The sequence below is a fragment of the Vigna unguiculata genome, chromosome 10, assembly GCF_004118075.2.
Source record: "Vigna unguiculata cultivar IT97K-499-35 chromosome 10, ASM411807v1, whole genome shotgun sequence".
NCBI lineage: Eukaryota > Viridiplantae > Streptophyta > Magnoliopsida > Fabales > Fabaceae > Vigna > Vigna unguiculata.
The window spans coordinates 30,502,695-30,527,051 of NC_040288.1; the positions used below are offsets into that span (position 1 = coordinate 30,502,695).

Below are 24,357 nucleotides of genomic sequence, written 5' to 3' on the forward strand. Positions count from 1 at the left end.
CCAGTCCCCTAGGTTATGGAATTTTAAAAATTCCATCATTTACTTTATATTTTTTATTTTTGAAGTAATTTTAACTCTTTTTTCTATAGTTTAGAGATTTATTTGAGATACCTATAATACTTAAAAAATTCTAAAAATTTTAGTGGTGTTTTCTTGTATTATATAAAGGTTTTTCATGTTTTCACATATTAGGTTTTTTACACATTTATGTATACAACTTCTCATTTACATTGTATTCATTTGTTTGTGTTCTATAATTTTGTTTGTTTGCGTTCATTTGTTTTAGCTTGCTTCTTTAATGGTGTTTCTAACATTTATAAGCTTTGGCTTCCATTTGACATTCATAGGACGTGAATTTTGGCTCAAAATAAAGAAAAACAGGCCTAAAATTTATGTTTGTTGCTTCTGTAATAGACGTAAATTTATGTTTATTATATATGCACTAGACATAAATTTACGTATGTCATATATGCACCTTATGTAAATTTACATTGGACATTTTATCATACATAAATTTATGTCTCCTACAATTACATTTAGCCTATGTCAGAGGTGTTAAAGGTCAGGTTGGGGGGTTCGATTCCCACTGGCAACAACCCACCCAGTATGAATGGACGGAGAAGGGTGATGGGTTGGAGTGCATTGGGCTGTAGTAACCTGACAGCCTCTGGGGCCCGAGGAGGGGTAGCCAGGGATGTTACAAATTGAGGTAAGATATATAAGTGACTCAATCATAATTCTATATATGGTTTGGTTTCACTTATTTACCTTTTTCCTAGCAGTTTGTTGCCATAGGTGTTGTTGATTCCTTGCAACTTTCCATAGAAATTTTTTTCACCAATTATGTTTGTAATTTGATTAATGTACAAATGTACCAACTATGTTGACATCACAAATTCCTATTGCATTACCATAGAAAACTCCTTGCATAACATAGAATTAGTTGATCCAAAAATAATATCATCAACATAAATTTGTACAAAAAAAACATATCATTATTAGAATTTTTTTAACAGATAAAGATGAGGCTACTTTCCTGATGAGTGCAAATTTATATCCGTATTTAATTTCTAAACTTAGTTTTTATTTGAGTTTTGTGTTTTAAAATGTTATTTTGATTAAGATTTATTTTAAGATGGATAATTTAGTTTGAGATATAAAAAATGTGTTAAAAATATTTTTTAGCTGCATAAATATATTTTAGAAAATATAAACGAAATTTGCCAAATCTATTTTCTAATCTAGGCTAAATCTTTCAAATCTTTTCAAATCTCCAAAGCAACAGAATTTTTTTTTAATATTTCCTAAATATTCAGAGATTATCTATAGAAATTTCATCAACAAAATCTAGATTCACAACCAACACTAAAGATTTATGGCAACAAAAATTCTAGATAGGTCACTAGCCCAACTCTATAAAAAGAGACATGACATGAGGGAAGCATTATGGGGATCCACTCTATCATATAGTTCACATAGTTGCTTTACTCCAAACACTTTTTTCTTTCTTTTCTTTTATTCTAATCATGTTTTGTAACACATCTATGGAGTGTTATGCCTTTGAGGTTGGTTTCCTTGTAATTTCAAATAATGGACTATGAGGTTTTAAGTAAGTAATTACTTGTTCAATTTATTTATTTATTAAAGTCTACTTTTTTTATTTTTTTCTTGAATTTTTTTTATTGCTTTTAAGATTGTTTTGGAATGATATTGAGAGTCAATTTTATGCATAGTAAGTAATGAGAACTCATATTAATTTTTTAAATTAATAGTCTTTGATGTGATTAAAACAATAATTTTTTATATGTATACAGTGAAACATATAAACACTAGTGCAATTTGTTGTTTTTACATCGCCTTATAGGCCTCGGTTATTGCAGAACCGAAGCCTATAAGGACACGGTGGCATTTTTGCAATTTTTTGAACTTTTTTGCCTCGGGTCAAAAGTCAACCGAAGCCTATAGGAGCTTTTCTGCCTCGGTCAAAAGGCAACCGAAGCCTATAAGGCATCAGAGTTCCTCAAAATTTCAAAAATGCCATTGGCAGCAGAGTTTTTGGCCTCGGGTGGAATAGGACTGAGGCGGTATGCACTTTAGGCCTCGGTTACTAATTGAACCGAGGCCATATATATGACTTTTTGGCCTCAGGTGGAATAGGACCGAGGCAGTATGCACTTTAGGCCTCGGTTATTAATTGAACCGAGGCCATATGTCTGATTTAGGTCCCCAAATCGTGAATCGCAACATTGTTCCTCTTCATCCCCAAATCAAACCTCTGTTGCGCGATTCAGAGCCACCACAACGTGTTGCGCATTTTGCTCCTTGTAGGTGCTTGGTGGCGCGATTAGGGTTTCTATGAGCATCAAGATGATGTTTCAAGGTACAAGTGATTTCAATTGTAGCTCGTAGTGAGGCTGAACTCGCGATGCAGGCGCTGACACGTTCGTTCTCGCGACGACGATTTTTGATATGCTCGTGTTGCAGAGGTGGTGTGTCGCGATATTCGCGTCTACAATGGAGGTTTATTGTTGTTCGTGTTCTGCTGCAGGTTGGTTGATTCCATGGTGGTTGAATGGACTGGTGCGAGGCTGCGGTGGTCGATAAATCTGTATGTGGCGGCAACGTGAAGAAGATGGTCGCTAGGGTTCGAAAACTGCAGATTGTGCTTTGGCTTCGGTTCGCACACCTGAGGCCAAAAGTCATGCCCTTTTGATCTCGCCCTAATATGCCTCGGTTCTGGAACCGGGGCAAAATACCAAAAACAACCGGTGCCAAAAGTCCTTACTGCACTAGTGAAAGGACAATTAGAATACTTAGATTGTTTACAATGGAACAAAATAATTGTTATTAGTTCTTTTCATTTATATATAATGGAATAAGTGAGAAAAATTAAAATGAATGTATTAGTGATATTAGTTCTTTACATTTTTCAGCTTGTAGATGTGGTCTGCATGGTAAAAATCAATAAAGCCTGGTGGTGTCTCTACATAAACTTCTTCTTTGATAAAATCATTTAAGAAAGCACTCTTCACATTCGTTTGAAAAAGCTTAAAATCCTTTAAAGATGCAATACCTTGCATAATTTTGATAGCCTCTCTGGTGCATAGATATCACCATAGTTTATCCCTTCTCCTTTATAACCCTTAGCAACAAGCCTAACTTTAATTTTGACAATGGCTCTAGCATCATCCAGCTTACTTCTAAGCACCCACTTCATTCTAATAACTTGTGCTTAGATTTTGTGAACTAATTTAACACATCATTCCTTTTGAATTGATTTAATTCTCCATGCATTGCCAAATATCTTTCATGAATTTTGGCTCCATTTGAGACACAAAAGCAACATTCATACAAAATTGACTTAGTTGTCTTCTTTTGGAAACTCCTTTAGAAACACCTCAAACACTACAAAAAAAAAATGGATTTACCAACGGCCAAAATTTGTCAGTAATGGCCAAAATCCATTAGTAAATCAAAATTATAGAAAGATTATCAACGTCAAAATCCGTGATAAATTTTACCGATGAATTAGAAAAATTCGTTGGTAATTGATAAACATTTGTCGATAATTACCAATGGATTAATTCGTCTGTAAATTCTATGATATGGTTTTTCATCTTCCTCCTCTTCTCCTCCCTTTCTCCTTCTTCATCACCGTCGTCACCGTTTCGATCCTTGTCATCACCGCTTTTGTTGCTGCATCACTCTTACCTCCATCATCACAACCACCTCTAGCTCCTCCTCCATTAATCGTTGCCAACACTATTGTTGTTATTGGTGTCATTGTTGCTACCATTGTCACCATTGTTGTCGCCACTATTGTCGCGATTTGTTGTCATTGTTGCCTACTACTATTGCCACTCCTTCTTCCTTCTCCTACTCCTCTCCCTCCTTCTTCTCCTTCTTCTCTTCTACTTCTCACTCATCTATATATAATTAAAATTTTGTCAGATTAGGTGGGAAAATTGGCACCCATTTTCCTGACAAATTTACTAACAGAAATATTTATCTGTAATAAAAATTATAATTTACCGATGGAAATAAATTCGAAGATAAATATTTGGGAATTGTTTAGTCTATAGGAAGATTAGTTGTATGATGTGAAATTGTGTCAACATTTGGCTTTTCCATTTGAACTTTGTGGGGCTCTATTATCAAATCAACGCCTATTTCAAGCAGTTTTACGCTCTTTCTAGATTCAAGCAGTTTATCTTTATGTTCACAACACTCATAAAAAACAACATGAATTGATTCTTTTATTGTTAGGGTTCTTTTACTATATAATCTACATGTCTTGCTTGTTAAAGAATATCTGAAGAAGATAATTTCATCAACTTTTAAGTCAAATTTGTCAATGTTAAACTTACCATTATTTAAAACAAAACACTTACACCTAAAAACTCTTAGGTGTGAGATATTTGGTTTTCTTCCTTTGAAAAATTCATATGGTGTTAATTTTAAAAAAGGTATGATTAGAACATTGTTAAGGACATAATAAGTTGTGCTCACTGCATCAGCTTGGATAAACTTTGGTAAAAAGGTTTCATTATCATAGTTTTTGTGAGTTCTTCAAAAGATCTATTTTTTCTTTCTATAACATTCGTTTGCTAATGTGTTCCAAGTGTAGAAAAATTATGTGATATCCCAAATTCTTCACAAAAATTTTCAAAATATTCATTTTGAAATGCACCACCATGATCACTTCTCAAGGATTTTATTTTCATTTTTTTTTTCATTTTGAATAACAATGGCAAATTTTCTAAAGGCTTTAAAAGCATCACTCTTAGATATAATGAAGAATGTCCATGTAAATTTAGAGAAATTATCTATCAATGCTAAAGTATAATAATTGCCATCAAGACGCCTAATCCCGGAGATCAAACAAATTCATATAAATTACTTTTAAAGGTTTACTAGTAGAGATGTGCAACTTTTATTTGAATGATGTTTTCGCACTTTTGACCTGCATCACACAACTTATCCTTTTCAAATATGATTTTAGGTAATCCAACCATAAGATCTTTTGAAATCAATTTGTTTAGATGTGACATACTAATGTGTGCAAGTCTTTTGTACCAAAGACATGTCTTCTTCCTTTAAAATCAAACATGCAATAGAATAAAAGTTTTGGATTATTTTTCCAATGAATACTGGAACAAGAAATCAAACAATAATTTACCTCAAAGGTTACCTTAAGATCTTTATCACATGTCCAATTTCTAAACATCATAAACAAGTTACATAGGATGGTTTACTAGTGTTAAAAAAAATTGAATCATCTTTTATTATTTTGAATTGTATACTTCTGTATTCAAAATACTTATTTGTGAGTTCAAGACAACATCAAGATTAGCCCTACCTAATGTAAATTTTGCAAGAGTTTTTATTAGATAGTTAATCTTTTTCGATTTTTCCTTGCAATTTTCATAATCTTTTACTTGAGCAATAGATTCACATTTTCAAGATGAATTTTTATAAATTGATTCCAGACTATACATATGTGCTTTCTAGGCTGTCAAGAAAAATTGATTTGTTATGATAAACAAAACTCAATAAAGGAAATTTAATGATATGTACATGTCAGCAACATTCAATCTCTCTTTTAGTTGTATAAATGTTTTTTCACCCAATCCTTTTTTACTGCGTGAATCTATTTTTATGAACATATTTTGTTCTTCCCATTTTTTATGTGTATCAACTTTTTCACTCGTTCTTTTGGACTGCATTAGTATATTTTTATTTTACAATTCATTCCCTTCTTTCCTGCACTTGCTTGACAACAACGTGACCTCTCTTCTTCTTCTTCTTTTTTCCTTCAAAAATTGTACCCTTTTTGCATTGACAACATACATACTATTTTATCTTGCTCATTAGGTTTTTCACATTTTTCGGGCTTAGGGTGTACGTGTGTATAGTTCAAAATGGATAATTCAATTGTGTTGGGATGACTCTTCGGCTCTAGGAAAAAAATACTTTCTCTTTTTCATGTCTCTTATGCTTAATAGAAGAAAAAAAAAAAAAACTTAACACAAACCAGTAAAATTTACGTAATAATTAATTCGTAATATAGTTAACAATTAATTCGTTAATAAAACTAATCTATATTATTTTCAAGTTATATTCTTAATATTTTGAATAAAGATACATAGAAAACCAAACTATTCTTTTAATCTCTCCAATTTATAAAAAAAAAAGGTATCCTTCAAAAGGTTTTATCTTTAAAATTTAAAATATATTTTATTTCTCAAATTCAAAATAAATTTAATCTCCCAAATTTAAAATATATTTTTTAAAAGTAACTGTAACCTATCTCCCAAAATTGAAATTATTTTTATTTCAAATTTTTATTTAAAATTATTAACTTTATATAGTATGTATAATTCTTTATATTCAATTATTCTAATTTGTATAGTAATGCAAGAGGAAAATTGTATTTCTATTATTATTTTGTCAATCATCTAATCACTCAACCATCGCTGTTTTTTTATATATTTTCAGGCAAACTCTCATCACTTAGCAAAGGTAGGTTCACGTAAAAAGGGATTTGAGCTATACTTCTTTTTGCATTAAACAAAATATTTTATGTATAAAAGTAACTATTTTCATCCTGTGTTTCAATTTGTAAAATGTTACTATTCAAATTTGTATAATAAAAAGAAAGTAATATAATTATACAGAAATATTATAATATATATATATATATATATATATATATATATATAATTACACAAAAACATTTATTTCATATTTATAGTTTAAATAATAAAAAACTATATGATTTACTTAAGTAAAAAGTGATAATAAGGCTTAAATTATTTTTAATATTTATGTTGGAAAGCTTTTGTCCTTTTAATATTATCTCCTACTTTTGCTTTTATTTAAAAAATAAATAAAAATCTTCATTCGTGTCTTTGTCAACTGGTTATATATAGCTAACAATGATAGGAAAAACACATCTAATGTTTCCTAAAAGTATAGGGAATAAAATAAAAAATAATAACATGAGACACCTGCGTTAAACTTTTTATAATTTTTATAGAAACTAAAGGTGCAATATTAAAACTAAAGTAAAATACAATACTTATAGAAAAACGGATAAAAAAAAAGTGATAAAATTATTTTAAAAAGAATAATAACAAGAAAATATTTTCTCCCTCTAAAGTCTGTCTATCATTTATCTTTAAGTTCAATTGTAAATAAAATAATAATCAATTCAATTCCTAAACTTGTATCCATTAGTTCTTGATTTTCTTATACACTAAAATAAGCTCTAGAATTTTTTTAAAAAATTATTTAAATTCCTAAAATTAATCCACTTCATTAATAAAAATAATAATAATAAATTTATACACTAAAATAAATCTCAGAAAATTATTTAGGTATTCTTTTATTTTATTTTTAATGACTAATATAATAATAAAGTGAACCTTCTGAAATTAAATTGTTAATTTAGGCTTACAGGGAGGGTTGTTTTAGATTATTTTGCTTACTGTTTTGAAATCGCCGAATAAGAAAAGAAAAGAAAAAAAAAGAATATATATATATATATATATATATATATATATATATATATATATACTAAGACATCTATCGTGGAATACATACACTACACACATAGAGAGAGTCTGTCTTTCTTTCTCACTCTCTCACACCTATGTGTGGGTAGAAATCCAATAAAGATGACATTTATGGAGCAATCACTGTTTTGACATTTATGTTCGCCTGGAGCTTTGTACAGCCCTACTGTAAAACAACAACGTACATGCGTAGTTGGTCCTCAGCTACCATTACCATACAAAACTACCTAAGAACCCTACTGCTCTAACCTACAATACTACAACCATAGATTAGAGAGAAAGAGAGAGAAAGAGAGAGAGATGTACCTAATCTCCTTCCTCAAGCTTTTGTGCCTTCCTTGATGCTTAGGCATGTCTTACTCGACATGAAATCAAACCTAGCGTCCTTCACCTCTTTCCTGCTTCAAAATACTGCAGGACCACGTGTCCTGATTCTCCATAAATAGCATCAAGTCAGTTTCTTCATGTGGATTTTAGTTCTATATTTTCCAGAAACACTGCAACTCATCAAAGCTCAGTCACAATGGAACCACTCTTGCTGACTACACATTTCCTATCATCACTTCCAACGTTATCGTCTAATACTTCATATTTATTTACTTCTTCGGTTAATTTTATAAAATGTGATCTTAATCCTATAGAATGATATTACCGACCGTAACAATACTTTTTTTTCGATATTTAATAGATAGTATTAAGTTATAAATTTGAGTCAATTAATATGCACGTTCAGTGTATCCGTAGGACATTATGTACACCTGTACGTATATGTCATTTCAGGATTTTAAAAATAATATACATTTATGCTATTATGTACTTACTTATTCACCCTCCCCTGCCTCTTTTGTCAAGGATACATATATAATTAGTTGAGTGTTATACACAATAACAGCATGTGTGCAAAACACTTGAAATTAAATATTGAGCCACATAATGACTTCAATGAATACTTTGAGCAGAGATGTATAATTCAAGGGATACGTCTTCAATCGAACATTAAAGTCCTCATAATCTAGGAGGCCGACATGATAATAGCGTACTGATTAAATAAGTGTTTCAGATTTTTTTAAGGAGACAAGATGAGATAGCACATGCAGGGGGAGATCTAAAAGCTATTAGAAGACAGATTACTTTGTTAAGCTATAGGAATGTTGAAAAAGGACCACAACAGCATCATGACATGAAGGGACCACGCACCAGCAGGGAAAGAAAAATTGCCAGCAAGTGCATGCACGGCAAGCTGGTTTTATGGACAAATAGAGACAAGAAGCAAGTAGTAGTGGTGATTTCACGTGTCCAATCAAATCATGTGCTGTATAAAATCCAAAAGAAAAACGCTTGCTACTACAAATTGTGAAGAAATTTTTTGGAGGGTGCAGTTCCCAGACCCACTCTACAGTTATGTCAACTTTCATTCACTCATTGCTTAAGTCAGCCTTCTTAACTTACTCCAAGCTCACTTGGAGACATGACTTTTTCCCATCACAGATCTGAAGTTAGATTTTTATTTGGCACTCGAACCCCCTTCCTTCCACCTGGTAATTTGGTAAATATAACCCAATGGCCGAGCCCATGCTATTATAAGAGAAACTATTGTTACACAATTGGATATCCTGATATCTCAAACTCAAGAACTATATATATGTAATTACTAACAACTAATTTTGAAATCGACATGAACATCTTAAATCTTCTATATTATATACTTTTAACATGTTATAAATAGGTTATCAAACACGAAAAATGAAGAATGCTTACTTTCCAAAGACAACTAACTTACTGAGTAGGCAACGCTAAGAAAGTATGTTGAATGCGTATTGTTTGTTGTAGAAGGTAAATCAGCCCAACGAAAAGCCGGTTTTCCCAATTCCTAGCTATGAATTTGAGTTTGTTATCAGGAACTAAATTTACTAAATACCATTGGCCACTCAGTCTTTAGCTACTTGGTACCCGCAGGTTTCCTAGAAGAAAAGTATTCAGAAAACTAGAAAATATACATTACATAAGACCAGAAACAATGTGGAATTTACTATTTGATACTGATTTATATAAAAAATCAAATAATTTTTTTAATGTCAGCAACTGGCATACAAATATGAGGCTCCTAGACAGTGGGTTGAAAAAAAAAATCCTACACTCCCCTTCCTCTGAAAAAACAGAAGATAAAAAAAAAAAAAAAAAAGACAGACAAGCAGAAAAATTCAATTGATAGAAGTACCATAATTCATAATGCGTTACAAAATATTTTGGTCACTTTGAAAGCCAATAAATGATGAGAAACAACGTACAAGCAGCAATTACTGCTGACAGAATAAGAGTATCCCTTGAACGCCGCCTTCTTATCGAACCTGCAAAAGCACATACTTGGTCATCATAAAGAGGCCAATCGGAAAATCAATGGAAAACTAGAAGATAAAAACTGCAACATACCAAGAAGGCTTCGAATCATGGGGAACTTGTCACCAAGACCTTTCACTTTTCCTTGAACATCAGTAAACAAGGTTCTCTGAGAACCCAACACAGCTCTTGTTGCTTGAGCTTGACTAATCACATCATCTATCTGAAAAAAAAAATATGCAGGGAAAGTGAAATAACACTTCCTTAAAATCCAGATAATAGAGTCACCTTTAAAAGAGCTGAAAAGAAAAGAGTTTCTACAATGTCCCTTATTATGACAATATGTCAGCACTAATCACATCATCTATCTGAAAAAAAAAATGCAGGGAAAGTGAAATAACACTTCCTTAAAATCCAGATAATAGAGTCACCTTTAAAAGAGCTGAAAAGAAAAGAGTTTCTAAAATGCCCCTTATTATGACAATATGTCAGCACTCAGTGGAGAAATCTCAAAAAGAACACAGCCATTCACATATAAAGCAAATGGGTTTTGAAGATTTTTTCTGTTAAAGAGAAGAAAAATTATTATGAGATATTATATTACTCCTGAAACGGTAGATGCAATACTGCAAATTTTGAGAATTTATAATTATAAGTTGAACAATATGTTTTAAGATTTAACTATATCTAACTAAACATCAATGACACACCATGTAGGAACCAAGGACTGCACAGACGCAATAGGTTGTGCTACAGTTTGGCCAGCCATTATTCATGGAACCTTAAGAATAATTTGTATACCGAGAAGGATATGATTACTTAAAAGGAAAATATTATATTTGAGAACCACTAGGATACTGATTACTGAATATTATATAAATCTCCAGTTAAATTTAAACACTGGTAAGCCTCTGACTTTGGTTTAAACCTTAGATAAGATTTAAAAGACACCATATCATATGCAGCCAAAAAAATTGTACAAAAGAAAGAAGACATCGTATGATAAATCTTAGCTACAGCTGACTGTACGACATTAGTTCAAATTGTGTAAACTCCAGAGCAAGCCTGGATTGTCCCGAATAGTGTAACTTTTCAAGGGATCAATGCATAACTTTCACCAATGGCCAATAAAGAAATATTCACCAAAGTAAAATTTAATCAGAATACAAATTTATTATACTCCATAGAAGAAATACTTACATGAGATATATTTCCATGGATGGCAGCCCTCTCCCGTAGCAACTGCATCCTTGGTGACATACTGCCCGATGTCTGCTGCCAGAAGAAGGTAAATCTAGTACAGCTATTATGAGGAAATATCTGTGTTATTTATTTAATTAAATCATACTCATGATTCACCTTAAAGTCCGTAATATCATCCCTGACAGAACTCAAAAGCTCTGCATGTTCCCTCATTGAGTTTATGTTCCCTTTGATCCGCCTAAATTCCTGAGAATTAATAAATAATAAGGTAAACATCTTTTAAGTCAATTTATTAGGGTAATAGAATTTTGTAATGTATCAATGTCTAATTTTCATTACAGTAACATTCTAATTAATAAAATCATTATAGTTCCTATATAAGCTTTATCAAGTCTTGACGGAAAATTAGTATAACAGTAGGTAGGGAGTTGGCCACGATATATCATGTTAAAGTGACAAGGTAAATAAATCATAGTAATATGGTATGTCAGTATGATGCGTGAGACCTTAATTTCTGTAGAATAGACCTTAATTTCTGTAGAATAGACCTTAATTTCATAGCACAAATATTATGTCCACTTTTTACATCGGTTGATGAAGCTTAAAAAGGCTGAGTAAGGAGTGTCTCCACTGGAACTTTAAGAAACGGACCTAATCATTTTACCCGTCCTATCATGGTAGCCACTACCATGGAATGGACTACAAGCATATATAAAGATCAACCTTTCCATTTCTTACTATTCGAGGAAAAGCTGGTTTGGATACATACAAAAAAAGCCACAGAGATGCAAGAGTGAGCATGATATGGACTACAAGTATATCTAAAGATCAAATTTTCCTTGTCTTACTATTGGAGGATAAGCTGGTTTGGATACATATAAAAAAGGCCACCGGGATGCATTAGTGAAAAGAATAGACCAAAGAGCATATTGGAAGAAGTTGTCGAAAGGAAATTCATGGTAAATAACATATTTAGAAGTTTGGTCTTTAACTAAGACGAATGTCATCATGTGATCCGTGTAATGGACCTCATTTGACATAAGGTTTTGTCGTTATTATAGGAGAATATATCTTGTCATTTTATCCCATAAATAGAGAAGATTTGGTATTCTCTGACAACAAACGGGAATAAACAAAAGCATTCTTAATAAAACAAATATAATTTAGATATTCTTCATTATATACAATTAACTTGTTATTTCTATAGTTATAATACTCCCCCTCAAACTAAAAGCATATGATCGTATATATCTGGCTTGTAGCAAATATGATCTTCAGTCCTCTTGGAGACTTGGTGATTGTTCATTAGAATTGACCAATCTAGTTGTGATGTCTCCAAAACTCCAGTTTTTTTCTTGTGAAATAGCAATCCACCTCAATACATTTGGACCTTTCATGAAAGACATGATTGTAAACAATGTGTAATGCAGCCTGGTTGCATATACAAGGTACATCTGGAAACTTTCTTCAAATTTAAGTTCTTTGAAGAGTTGTTTTAGCCATATGGGCTCACAAGTGACTAAGGTCATTGCCTTGTATTCTTCTTTTGTACTTGACCATGCTACAACATTTTGTTTTACTTTTCTATAATATTAAATTATCTCCAACAACAAATACAGTACCTTGAAATGGAGCGTCTATCACTTGGTGACCCTAACCAATTAGCATCAAAACACCCAACAATTTGAGCATTTTATTTATCTTCCTTAATGAAATCTAACATAACATTAACTAGAGATATAGCCAAATATTAATATATAAGTGAAGTGCAAACCTCACTTTACATGACTAATTTTGCAAAATTGAATTAGACTTAAAGTATATTTTTCAAAATAGCCCCAAAGCTTATTAAAATCTATCTTAGCAAAGTTTGTCGGGCCTGTTGAGCCCTTCACTATTGGCCCCCCTCTATTCTCACGCTCAAGATGTCCCATCCTTGACAAAGGTACTCGACACGTGGTGTCGTTGAAATCAAGACTCATGGCAATGTCATAACAAGCATCATTTTATTTATAGAAAATATGGCTCAAACACACCCTAACCACTGAAGTGTGAATAGGAAAATTGGCAATACTTCATTAGTTACTTAATGTTCTTTCTTTTTCGCAATGGTCATGTATAAAAATATTCATAAATTTATAAATTCATAAGAAACGGTTATGCCCTTTGTTTTCTTCAAATTTAAACAAACCCTAGGCAAAATGCGAGAGAGCAAAGGCAACAGAGGCCGGGAGAAAAAAAGTGTAGAAGTAGAGCAAAGGGCACCAAGGGTAACTATGTGGGCAACGAGGATGCCGAGCATCAACATGAGGATAGAGACCGCGAGGGTGACAATCGTAGGGGATTAAGAGGGCTGCGATCATAGAGGATCACGAAGACAAGATCACAAGGGCAGTGATCGCCAATGATCATGAGGGCAGAAAGTGCCAATGACTATGAAGGCGGCAACCGCCGAAGACTGCAACAGTGGTCATCGTGAAGCTCGTGTCTTAGGTGGGTCTTCTCCTCTAGGCAGAAAAATCAACACAGCACACAATCCTCCGATCCAACAAGCACCCTCACATAATCACTTTCACACGCCCAGCTTTCAATCCAACCTTCACATCAACTTGCTTGATGGTGCAAACTCCCAGGATCATGTGAGTTTACTCACAATTTTAGTAGCAGTGATCCTAGATCCACTAAAAATGGTCATTTGCCATTTTATCCACGTATTGAGTTCAATAGTACAAAGCATAAAGGGGTCTATTGGGAAAAACTAAAGATATAACATAAAAAGGGTATATAAGTAGAGAGATAGCCTTCACCTAACAAGTTGATTTTATAGATCCAGTTAGGTCATCCAAGTTCTAGTTATGTAAACCACTTTTTCTTGAAACCTTCAAGAATAAAAATTCATCATCTACTTATGAAATTGTGCAAGCATCATCACAACCTTACAGAACATTTGGTCCTATTACCATCACCCAAAGTGACATTAGGGACCTAGTCCAGAGCTTACACATTCATGTAAGGATGGTTTGTCTTGCTTATTGATGATCAAATGAAATTAACTTGGTTACATTCAATGAGGAAAAAGTAGAGAAAACTTCCAAAAGTGTTTTTAAAGTGGTGAGAACACAATTAAGAAAAACAATTTAGCTTCAGGAATGATAATGGCATAGTGTTTTAATAAATGTCTAAATCATCTTTTCACAAAAAGAGGTATTATTCAACAAAGTTCTTGAACTGATACGCTTGAAAGGAAAATTAAACACTTCTTAGAAGTTCATGCAATACTCTTTCAAAGAATGATTCCTAAATGCCTAATGCAAGAAACAATTTTGACATTAGACCATTTGATTAAATAAATGCCTAATAAGGTTCTAGATTTTCAAACTCCTCGACATACATTTTGTGGGTCTCAATTACGATGAAGGGTAATATATATAGTAGATGTCAAATACAAGAAGAAAATAATAAATAAAAAATACAATTATCGTGATTACACAAGTATATATATCATCAACACAATTACCCTATTTACACTATTTCCAACACCCCCACACCATTTCCATCAAGTTGGAGCATATTATCATATACACCTAACATGTTACACATGTAACTAATTTGGGAACTTATCAGGTGATTTAGTGAAGACATCTACAAGTTGATCGGTAGAAGTAACAAAGTCAGTAACAATGTGTTGAAAATAGGGGATTATTTAGGAGAAAAATATCCTGATATCCCATGATAATCAGAATAAGATATCCTTAGAATCTTCACATTCATTCTAGCATATTTCTTTTCCTTCTTAGAGAATGTAATTGTAATTAGCATGATTGAAATTAATATATTTCTTTATTGCCTTTCATTATTCAAGTCAATGTCTCCCACAAAGATCTTCTCCCCCTTATGAAATGACAATCTATCTCAATTTAGTTGGTCCTCGGAATGCTGGATTTGAGGTAAATGCAAAGCACCCTTATTTGGTCATTATCTATTAACCTCCCTAAACCTTAATTCTCTAACCAATTGTTTGAGCCAAATATATTCACTGGTGGTAGAAGCCATGGCTTGATATTTCACTAACCTAGCTACAAAGTTCAGTTTCTTTCTTTAACAGGAGTCAAACTATTACCATTTTATGCAAGGTAAGATTATTACTAGTTAAAATGCAATGCTCAAAAGCCAATCTCCTGTATGCACTTAAATATCAATAACTCCTGTGTGACCTTTATGTTCTTACGAAAGATAATTTCAGCACAAAAGTTGGCTCCCCATATCTAATCCAATCTGCAATTGAAGAATTAAATTGCTTTAGAAGTTGATACCCTTGAAGGCATATTGATGATTAATACATGGTGCTGGTTTTAACACGAATACATCCACATTTTGATCATATCCATGACCAAGTCTTGAAAGGCCAAGAGGTTTCTTCAATTGAGAACTTAGTTACTCGAGTGTTTTGAGCTCCTCCACCAAAATCTCATAGCATATCAGATGATCCAAATGAGACTTATTTCAGGATATCCATTCATGGAGGATGAGGCAGGAAGAGACCTGGTTGTCCTCAATGCAAATATTGAAAAATAACTGACACACCCAAGAAACTTGTTATTCTCTTTATGGATTCCTTGGAAAATCTGTAAATCCCAACAGAATTAAAATGTAATTCTCCAAATTAACCAATAAAGAGCATAAGCGGCCAACAGTCTCAAGGATCAACATATACTACTGCTCATGACTCAACTTGCATCTACCAATCTGGAAATAATTAAATTCCATTGGCAACTGATTTAGATGTCGCTGACCACATTATTGAAAATAGTTCTTTATTCTCTTTTATTGTTGTACTGAAGTTTCTTCGTTTCATTATTCTTGATTCTAGTTGATGATTCTAAGATTGAAGCCAAGGGATTTGCTACAGATGCTACGGCAGATGTCTCGGCAACCCCCCATCCCAGCTATCCCAAAGGACAGCTTCTTCACAGAATCTCCATTTCAGAATTCAATATATTTGTTCCAAGTTTGGAGCATTTGACTTATACGCTCTACTAGAGAAAGACTATTGGAATTAGTAATTCAATGCAAAAATAAATTTTCTATAAAATTTTCAGATTCATCTGCATAGCTAGTTTTGTACCTAGAACATACAATACGTGTAACCAGAGTCATCACTAATCCAGTAAACACAATTGCAATCACTTCGAAAGTGTTTATAAATACTAGATCAGCTGAGCAACACAAGCTATTCTTAAAATTCACTCTTAGAAACCCTATATCTTAGATGATCTCTTTAGATATAATTTTGATTTGTTTCCTTATTTAATAATGTCAACACTTAAAGTATAGATTGCAAGGTAAATAAAAGTAATTGTTCTATCTCACAAGGAAACTTCAAAGAAACTTGTATGAGTGGTTTCACACCAATAAACACCTCTATTGACGCTAATCCAAAGCTTGGAAGAACAAGGAGCTTTGGACACTTCTAAATGCCAAAGATTAGTAGGAAGTGATTACTTGTCACATAAAGATATTCACGACCATTATCACTTTACAAAGTTCGAATAGAAACACCAAATTGAGTTTTAATTTCATTATAAAAGGATTGAAATACATAAAATAACTCAAAATGATTTTTCATTAAAACAACTAAGTACATCTGAAATAATCATCAATAAAGGTAAAAAAATATTGAAAACCTAAATTAGACTCAAGACGACTAGGTTCCCAAATGTCAAAGTGAACTAAGGCAAAAGGGGACGAAGCACGTTGTGAGACACTACGAAGAAAGGAACTACAACTATGTTTCCCTAATTCACATGACTCAAACACCAAATTAGGTAACTTGGACAAGCTGGGAACAAGCTGCTGAAATTTGGCCAGGCTAGAATGACCTAACCGAGTATGAAAGAGAGATGGAGGCTCTATAACTGTGCAACATGGTACCAGAGTCATTAGTTATAGTTTATTCTAACAAAAATTGTTGTTTCTTTGGTCTATTGTTCCACCCGTTTCGGGTGTGGTCGCCAATCGAAACTGAAAACCCAGGCGGCGACAATAGCGGCTCGGTAGCAGTTGTTGTGGCAGGGCAACAAAAAATTTGCCAAAGAACCTGAGGCTCACCATATTGAATATAATTAACAACTAGGTATAGGATTAATCTCCCTTATGTAGAAAATATGCATAGGGTACTGTATTTATAATAAATAAAATATGGGCTAAGCCCAAAATACAAATAATGATAGGCAAAGATAATAACAGAGAAATAGGAGATAACAGATAAAAGATAAGATATCTAACAATACTCTTTACTGATGTGATTGTTGTCGCAATCTTTATAAGTGCAAAACTTTGAAGTAAAATTTGGAGAAATAACAAAGTGGTGAAGTTTGTGAAGTTCAATTTGTTTCCTTCAAAGTAAAAAAACAAAAATATCGTCGAGTTCTTCTATAATTTGGTGAGTGAAGGTTGTAAGGATGGAATAGGTGAAGGTTGGGGAGGAGAAGGTATTTCAGAAGCAATTGAAACAGATCAATATGCTCTAGATACCATATTGAAGCAAAAACATGAGATAAAAGAACTAGTAGTATATTTATATGTGTAAAATGACTAACCTGATTTAGGTTCTGTTTACAACGACAGATTTATACACAGAAGCACACCCAACAAACTAAAACAGTTATAACTAACTAAGTGATGGCTGTCAACAACTTCAGTACAGCTCATGACACGCCAACAGCAAAAGTAAAAATATAATGAGAAAATAAAACCCTAAATGAACTATACACTCACAAAATGAATGTGTGGCTGCACAAGAAAAGACAAAATACTAGAAGAGTTTGTTTTAGCACCAATCATGAAAAAGATGACAAATAATTGTTTAAGGTGGTTTGGACACATACAAAGAATGACTAGTGAAGGTAGATTGCAAGGAAATTTTAGTCTTGTGAAGAGGACGAGAAGGGAGACCAGAAGGACTGATGGAGGAAATTCTGAAGAGGGATCTCAGGGTAAATAACTTCTTTAACAATTTCAAACCATAAATCCAACTATGTATGACCAAATAACTAATAAGAGAATATACTTCTTTTTCTTTCTAAACCTGAACCAAGCATTGCAAGTAAGATGGAAATTTGAACCAATTCTTAGAATCTACAAGTTTAGCATGTCAATTTCAATGCAATGTCCATCCATCTACCAAATGATACGATCCTATCCTCCATCTATGTAATGCTTGCATGTAGAATGAACTACACATACTTCTGTAACAATTTATAATGGCAGACATTCATTCTTTTTGAACTGATACAAAGTTGAAGCTTTAAACTAGATTATGCAAAATAGAAATGCGTTGTAATCACACCTGGGTAAACTCATGAAGAATGTCTCTGTGCCTAGCCAACTTTTGAGTTACAGAAGTAGCCGGTCCGGCAGATGCAGCACATCTACTCATTGAATCATTAATGTCCAACAGTTTCTCCAGCAAAGACTGGATTTCCATTTCCATGGACTTCCAAGACCTACTGGACCCAAGAGGTGGTGAACCACCATCCACATGACCTAATAACAAGAGGTATATTCTCATAATTTATAAACATAGAGAACATACACTGCCAGACTTCATGAATTCAATTCAATTATAAAGTGCATCAAGACTATTAATCAGGAAACAACAACAATTTCTCCATCATCCCCAATTTTGAAACCCTAGCTTCCTGTCAATCATAAGCACTTTGGGGCAATAAAGACTCCAGCACACAAAGAAAAACAAATACCATAATCAAGGCTTTAAATTGTATTTGTGATTTTAAACAAACACGAAATGCAGCTGCAGAGACCTCCAAAACCGCCATACAGAGACACAAATGCAGCTGACCGTAAGTCGCATCCATGAAATTCATGCTAGAAGTAAATTTTAACACTAGCCATTACACCTGAATATCAACGAGTTAATTATCGGTAAACAACATTTATCATTTGGCTAGCATTTTGCTGTTAAAAAAAAATTGATGATCAAATAACCGTACTTAAATAATAATTAACCAATCTAAGACGTACGAGAACTTCATATGCACGAGAAACATTTCCATTTCAACCGCGCAATACCTACATAAAAAACTATACAACGAACAGAAACTAACAATTACTTGCAACTACCAAATCAGAAATCAAAAGCATTGACACCAGAACTTCTCGATCCAATTACATCTTGTGTGAGACTATCCATCAAGTATATTTACGATAATTCAAATTCAGAAACCGTAGAAACGCGAATGAGAATCTTGAATATGTGTTGATTCAGTTTAAGATATCAATGAATGATAGAAAGGTAAATGGAATGAACCTGTTTGCGTGAAGCGACCGCCTAGTTTGGCATAGGAAGAGAGTTTGACGTCGAGATCGCCCTCGATCTTGCGCGCTTCCTTACGTAGTTCCTCCCAACCCGATTCCTGCAACTCCAGATTCGGATCCCTCATTCGGATCTTTCTCGGGGAGCAGATTTTCGTTATTTCGGTTCAGAGATTCAGTTAATGGAGTTCGCAACCGTGAGAGAAGAAGAACAAAGGGGAGAAGAGAAGAACGAAGAAGAGAGCGGAGTAGGTAGGATCGTCTGCAGGTAGTGCACCGTAGGAACAACTGCAGCCGAGTCTAACATCATTTCTAATTTTGAAGGTATAATTAATTTCATAATTTTATATTTATGTTTTTTTGTGCGGCGTAAGTTTTAGAATCATATTGTTTTTCGATTTATTTGTATTTCCTTCTGTTTAATTTATTTAGTTTTTTCAATTTATTTTATTAAATATTTTTCATGCAAATTAATATATAAACTAAAACCATACAATCAAAATAATAAAAGAATTAAATTCATGAAAATAAAAATAAGAGTAACGAAATCAATCCTGATTGAAAGAAACATAATTAAAAAGTGTGTACTTTAATATATGAACTCAATTTTTTTATATAAACATTTATTTAATTTATGCATCAGTTATATCTGCCTGCATGGTTATGTGCATCATTTAGGTCTATTTAGTTGTTGAAATTTTAAATGTAAATTTATTTTATGATATGATAAATTAAATAATTTGGTTTGAGATTTTATCTTATCAAATTCTCTAGCATCTCAAACAAACATAATAGCATAGGATGAGTATGTTGTCTAGCTTTTAAGTTTGATACTTTTAAGGTTTATTGAATTTTATAGTTAAAGAGCATTCTTTTATCTTCTGATCAAGGTCTAAAAAAGTATAATGATAAACTTTTTCAGAATCATTATTCATTCATTTTGTTACGTTATTTGACATTTGGGAGAATTTTTTCAGATGCATGTTACACATCCATTATTTTTGTTGTTGTTTTCTCGTCACTTGGACTTTGAGTCCAGCATAACAAGCCTGAATAAAAATATAAAAAGATATGCACTTCCGGATGGATTAATCTAGTATGCATTACTAAACTTGGAAGTGTATACTAGATTACCCGAGCATATATGTAAATTTAGAAATCGAATTGGTCAATTTGGTATCCATTCCGATATGTGAATTTACATACCAAACTGAATAATCCGGTATATACTCCCATATCCAGGAGTGTATTTCGGATTAACCAATCCAAAAATAGTTTTGTGAAGATAAAACTAGTATAGGTGAGAAAGATGATGGAGATAACAGCTTTTAAGATCAATTGGGACATCATGTAAAAAAGAGGGAAGAAATTTAGGATTTTTAATATATTTTTATTCATAATATTTTATGGGGTGATGGAAGAAAAAAGGGGGTGCAGAAAGAAATGCATTTGGGGAAATATAAAGGTTTTAGTTTTCTGGCACCTCCATGTATTATGAGAAATGTCAAATAGCAGATTTGGTAAGAAGACTTCATATTGAATGATCCAATAAATTTTCAGGTTAAATAATTATAAATTTTCTAAGATAACAATATAGATTAGTTAATCTGGAAACTAAAAGTTTTGATGTTAAATTTCAAATTATATAATTTAAAATTATTTTATGCATTATGTAAACTACGAATATATTTTTAATTATACAATTTATAAATATATTTGAAATTATATAATCTGAATTATTAAACTTACAAAAATAATTCTAAATTATACAATATATATATATATATATATATATATATATATATATATATATGTGTGTGTGTTAAGGAAAGTTTGTTCTGCAAAATTTATATGTTCTGAAAAATTGTTTAAAACAAGCAATTCAGAAAATAACTTTTACAAAGAGTAACGTGTTCTTTTAAAATTTTGGGGTGCAACTAGAAATTATGGATGTGCATAGAGAAAAAACGCAAAGCTTATTAGTCAATGTTTTCTAAATCAAATTAGAGTATTCTCTTACCCCTCTCTTTTTGCATAAAAGTTTCTCGAAAACAAACATATTTAAGAGGGAGAAAATCATCTTAATTTAACTTGAGGTAGTTTGAAATTTTGTTGGATTAAGTTATTCAACTAATAATAAAAAATAGTTGTAGTTGAGTTACTTTCACTCGATACAATAATGTACAACAAGATTATATTGAATTTGCTATTAGGAATATTTTTTATGCACTAATAGGGTTTATTTAAATTCTTATATTTTAGTCATTTAATTGAAAGAAAATTGTTTAGGTGGGGAATGATTTTTTACTTGGTTAGTCGGTTGTGAAAATGTAGTTTAGTGTTGAACAACTTTTAATATTATCAAGCGTGATTATTGTAATCCTAATCCAGTTTAGTCAAAGCATGTTCTTTTAATATTGTATTATAAATGAAAAATGAAATGTCTTAAATAGAATTAAATCAAGTTTTGATTTTATGAAAATGAAAAAAAAAATATACTCCTTCATACTCACATATATCATTTAAGCAAATTGTAATTCTCTATTTTATTATTAATATTTATTTTTAAACCTTAAATTTATTAATTATGATATTGTTGAGATCTAACAAGCCTAACCCTTTTATAAGACTTTTATTGTATTATTATTAGTTCATCTCATAACAAGGTAGGTTAGAATTATTAGATATATCAAACAAGTTCTCACATCAATGTTTTAATATCAAATATTTCATTAAAATAATATTCATAGATCAATTAAAGATGGTTGGAAGAGAAAAATATATTTAAAATATCCTTCTCGATTTTTAAACAATGTGACAATATTGACTAAGAACAACTATGAAATATAAGTATATATTTTATATTGTCTAATCCAAAAACTTTTAACAGGAACTATTATATTGGAGTCCCAATTTGTCCTCTTAGAATACCTTATTTTAAGGTGGTGACTGCACTTACAAATAAAGGTAAGCGTCCCTAAACACATTCAAGATCTGCCTCTTTTGTTCATTAGCATAAGTCTTTGGTCAATTATTTATATTATCTAAAGATAAGTCAGAAAACTTCTCTGGGTATCACTTTTTTAAGGAATTAGATTCTCTTCTGTTCAGTTTTCAACTGCACAAGTCTTCACCCTACAAAATATTATTTTTATGTATTAAATTATGCAATTAAAAAGTAAATTTACAAATTTTAAGCAGTGAGACATGCATGTTTCTTTACACTTTTAATAAGGCAACCCTTACTTTTCTTATTCTATTCAAAAAGAACATTTTTACCACAACTTAAATAAAAAAAGAAATTATGGCACTAAAATTGTTTATAAACAAAAGTAAATTATGTTAGAATTAATTGACGAATTAATTTTATTAGTGACTCATTTAAAATATTATAATGGACCCGATTATGATTTAATAAAATTTAAAGACTTATTAGTTATTATTACGGGAGGTGATAATAAAATAAAATAAATATAAAATAAAATAAAAACCAACTTGATAGATGTTGATTTATAAAAAAAGGGATTGGGGTTCTGTCTCTGACCATAAAGTATCATGAACATGTGAGAAGAGAAGAGAAAGGCAAAGAGGTAGATTCGAAAACGGTGGTTGAAGAGCACACAAAATTACAAATTGAAGAATACATATTCACATTCACAAGATCTCTCATGGATCAAGGTTAGTGCTCTATAATGTTTTATCGTGTGAAAATCCTAAATTCTAAAGACCCTTAATTGTTTTACAAATTATTTAATTATAAAAATTATTTTTATTCTTCCTGTTATTGTCCAAACATTATGAAAATATCTCACTAAAAGAAAGCTCTTAAATGATATCAATTTTAGTGATCAAAAGTATGTTTATAGACCAATTTCCTAAGTAGAGACTAATTTTTAAGTAGTCAAAATCTTGATAGCTAATGTTATTGATCAATTTAGAGACAAATTCATAATATAAACTATTTTAGTTATCAATTTAGAGATCAATTATAATTTTTGAAATTATTTTAGTTACTAATAATTTTTAGTTTATAAATTAATATCTAAATTAGTCATCTTAGTAATTAATTAATTTGTCACTGAAATTGGTCATCAATCATTCAAAGATTTTCATATGTAATGAAAAATTCATATTGAACCCTTATTGTGTTAAGTAGGTTGTGAAAAAAATTACCAAAAGACTACTACTCCAAGTTAAGAATTGGCATCACCTTTATATAATTTATATGTTATATTAACTTCTAAAATTCTATTTTTGATATTTTTATTTAGAAATTTTTAAGAATGAAGTACTTAAATTAAATTTAAATCTAAAAAAATTAAAATTATTTAAGTATTTAAAATTTTATTTTATATATTTAAATATTTTATTCAGGTTTAAGAAATAAAGATGTTTTTAAAAAAGATTAATTTTACTTAACTTAAACTTTACTTTGTGTTATAATTCATTTGAACTACTTTTTTTTTTATTAAAACTACTTAGCACACCATCACAAAAGAACACTAGTAATTCTTGCAATCTAAATGCCTTATAAAAGATGGAGATGCAATTTGAAAATAAATAAATAAATCAAATATATCCATGAAGTAAGATTTTGATGAGAAATTTGAATCTCTAACTCATTCTTAATAGTAAACTCAAGTAACAACTTATATGATACCCTGGATTCTTCGAGTCATAATAAATAGGAGTTATACTACATCATATCCTTCATTGGAGCATTCTTTCACTTATGTCTCAAACCAATATAAGTTATATGTTAAAGAAAACCATTTGTGTCTAGTAACAATTGAACAAAAAGTTGAGTACAATTAATCATCTATGATATCCTTTTATATCCAAATTGGATGTTAGTGACAGTTCACGATGCTCATGTTTATGTTTTAGTGCCCAATAAGTATTGGTG

General features: G+C 31.4%; 1 protein-coding gene across 2 annotated transcripts; it reads right to left on the reverse strand.

Annotated features, from left to right (window-relative positions):
• Positions 1–9,620: 9,620 nt before the first annotated feature.
• On the reverse strand, positions 9,621–19,761 carry LOC114167627 (Golgi SNAP receptor complex member 1-2). 2 transcript variants are annotated; one of them, XM_028052737.1, is made up of 6 exons: positions 19,447–19,761; positions 18,466–18,662; positions 11,274–11,363; positions 11,115–11,189; positions 10,008–10,137; positions 9,621–9,925 (listed from the first exon to the last, which is right to left on the reverse strand). In XM_028052737.1, the coding sequence occupies exons 1-6, from the start codon at positions 19,577–19,579 to the stop codon at positions 9,828–9,830; spliced, it is 723 nt and encodes a 240-aa protein (XP_027908538.1). In that variant the 5' UTR covers positions 19,580–19,761; the 3' UTR covers positions 9,621–9,827. The 2 variants fall into 2 exon arrangements, with proteins under 2 accessions (XP_027908538.1, XP_027908539.1); XM_028052738.1 differs by having other exon boundaries at positions 11,115–11,186; positions 19,447–19,760.
• Positions 19,762–24,357: the final 4,596 nt, after the last annotated feature.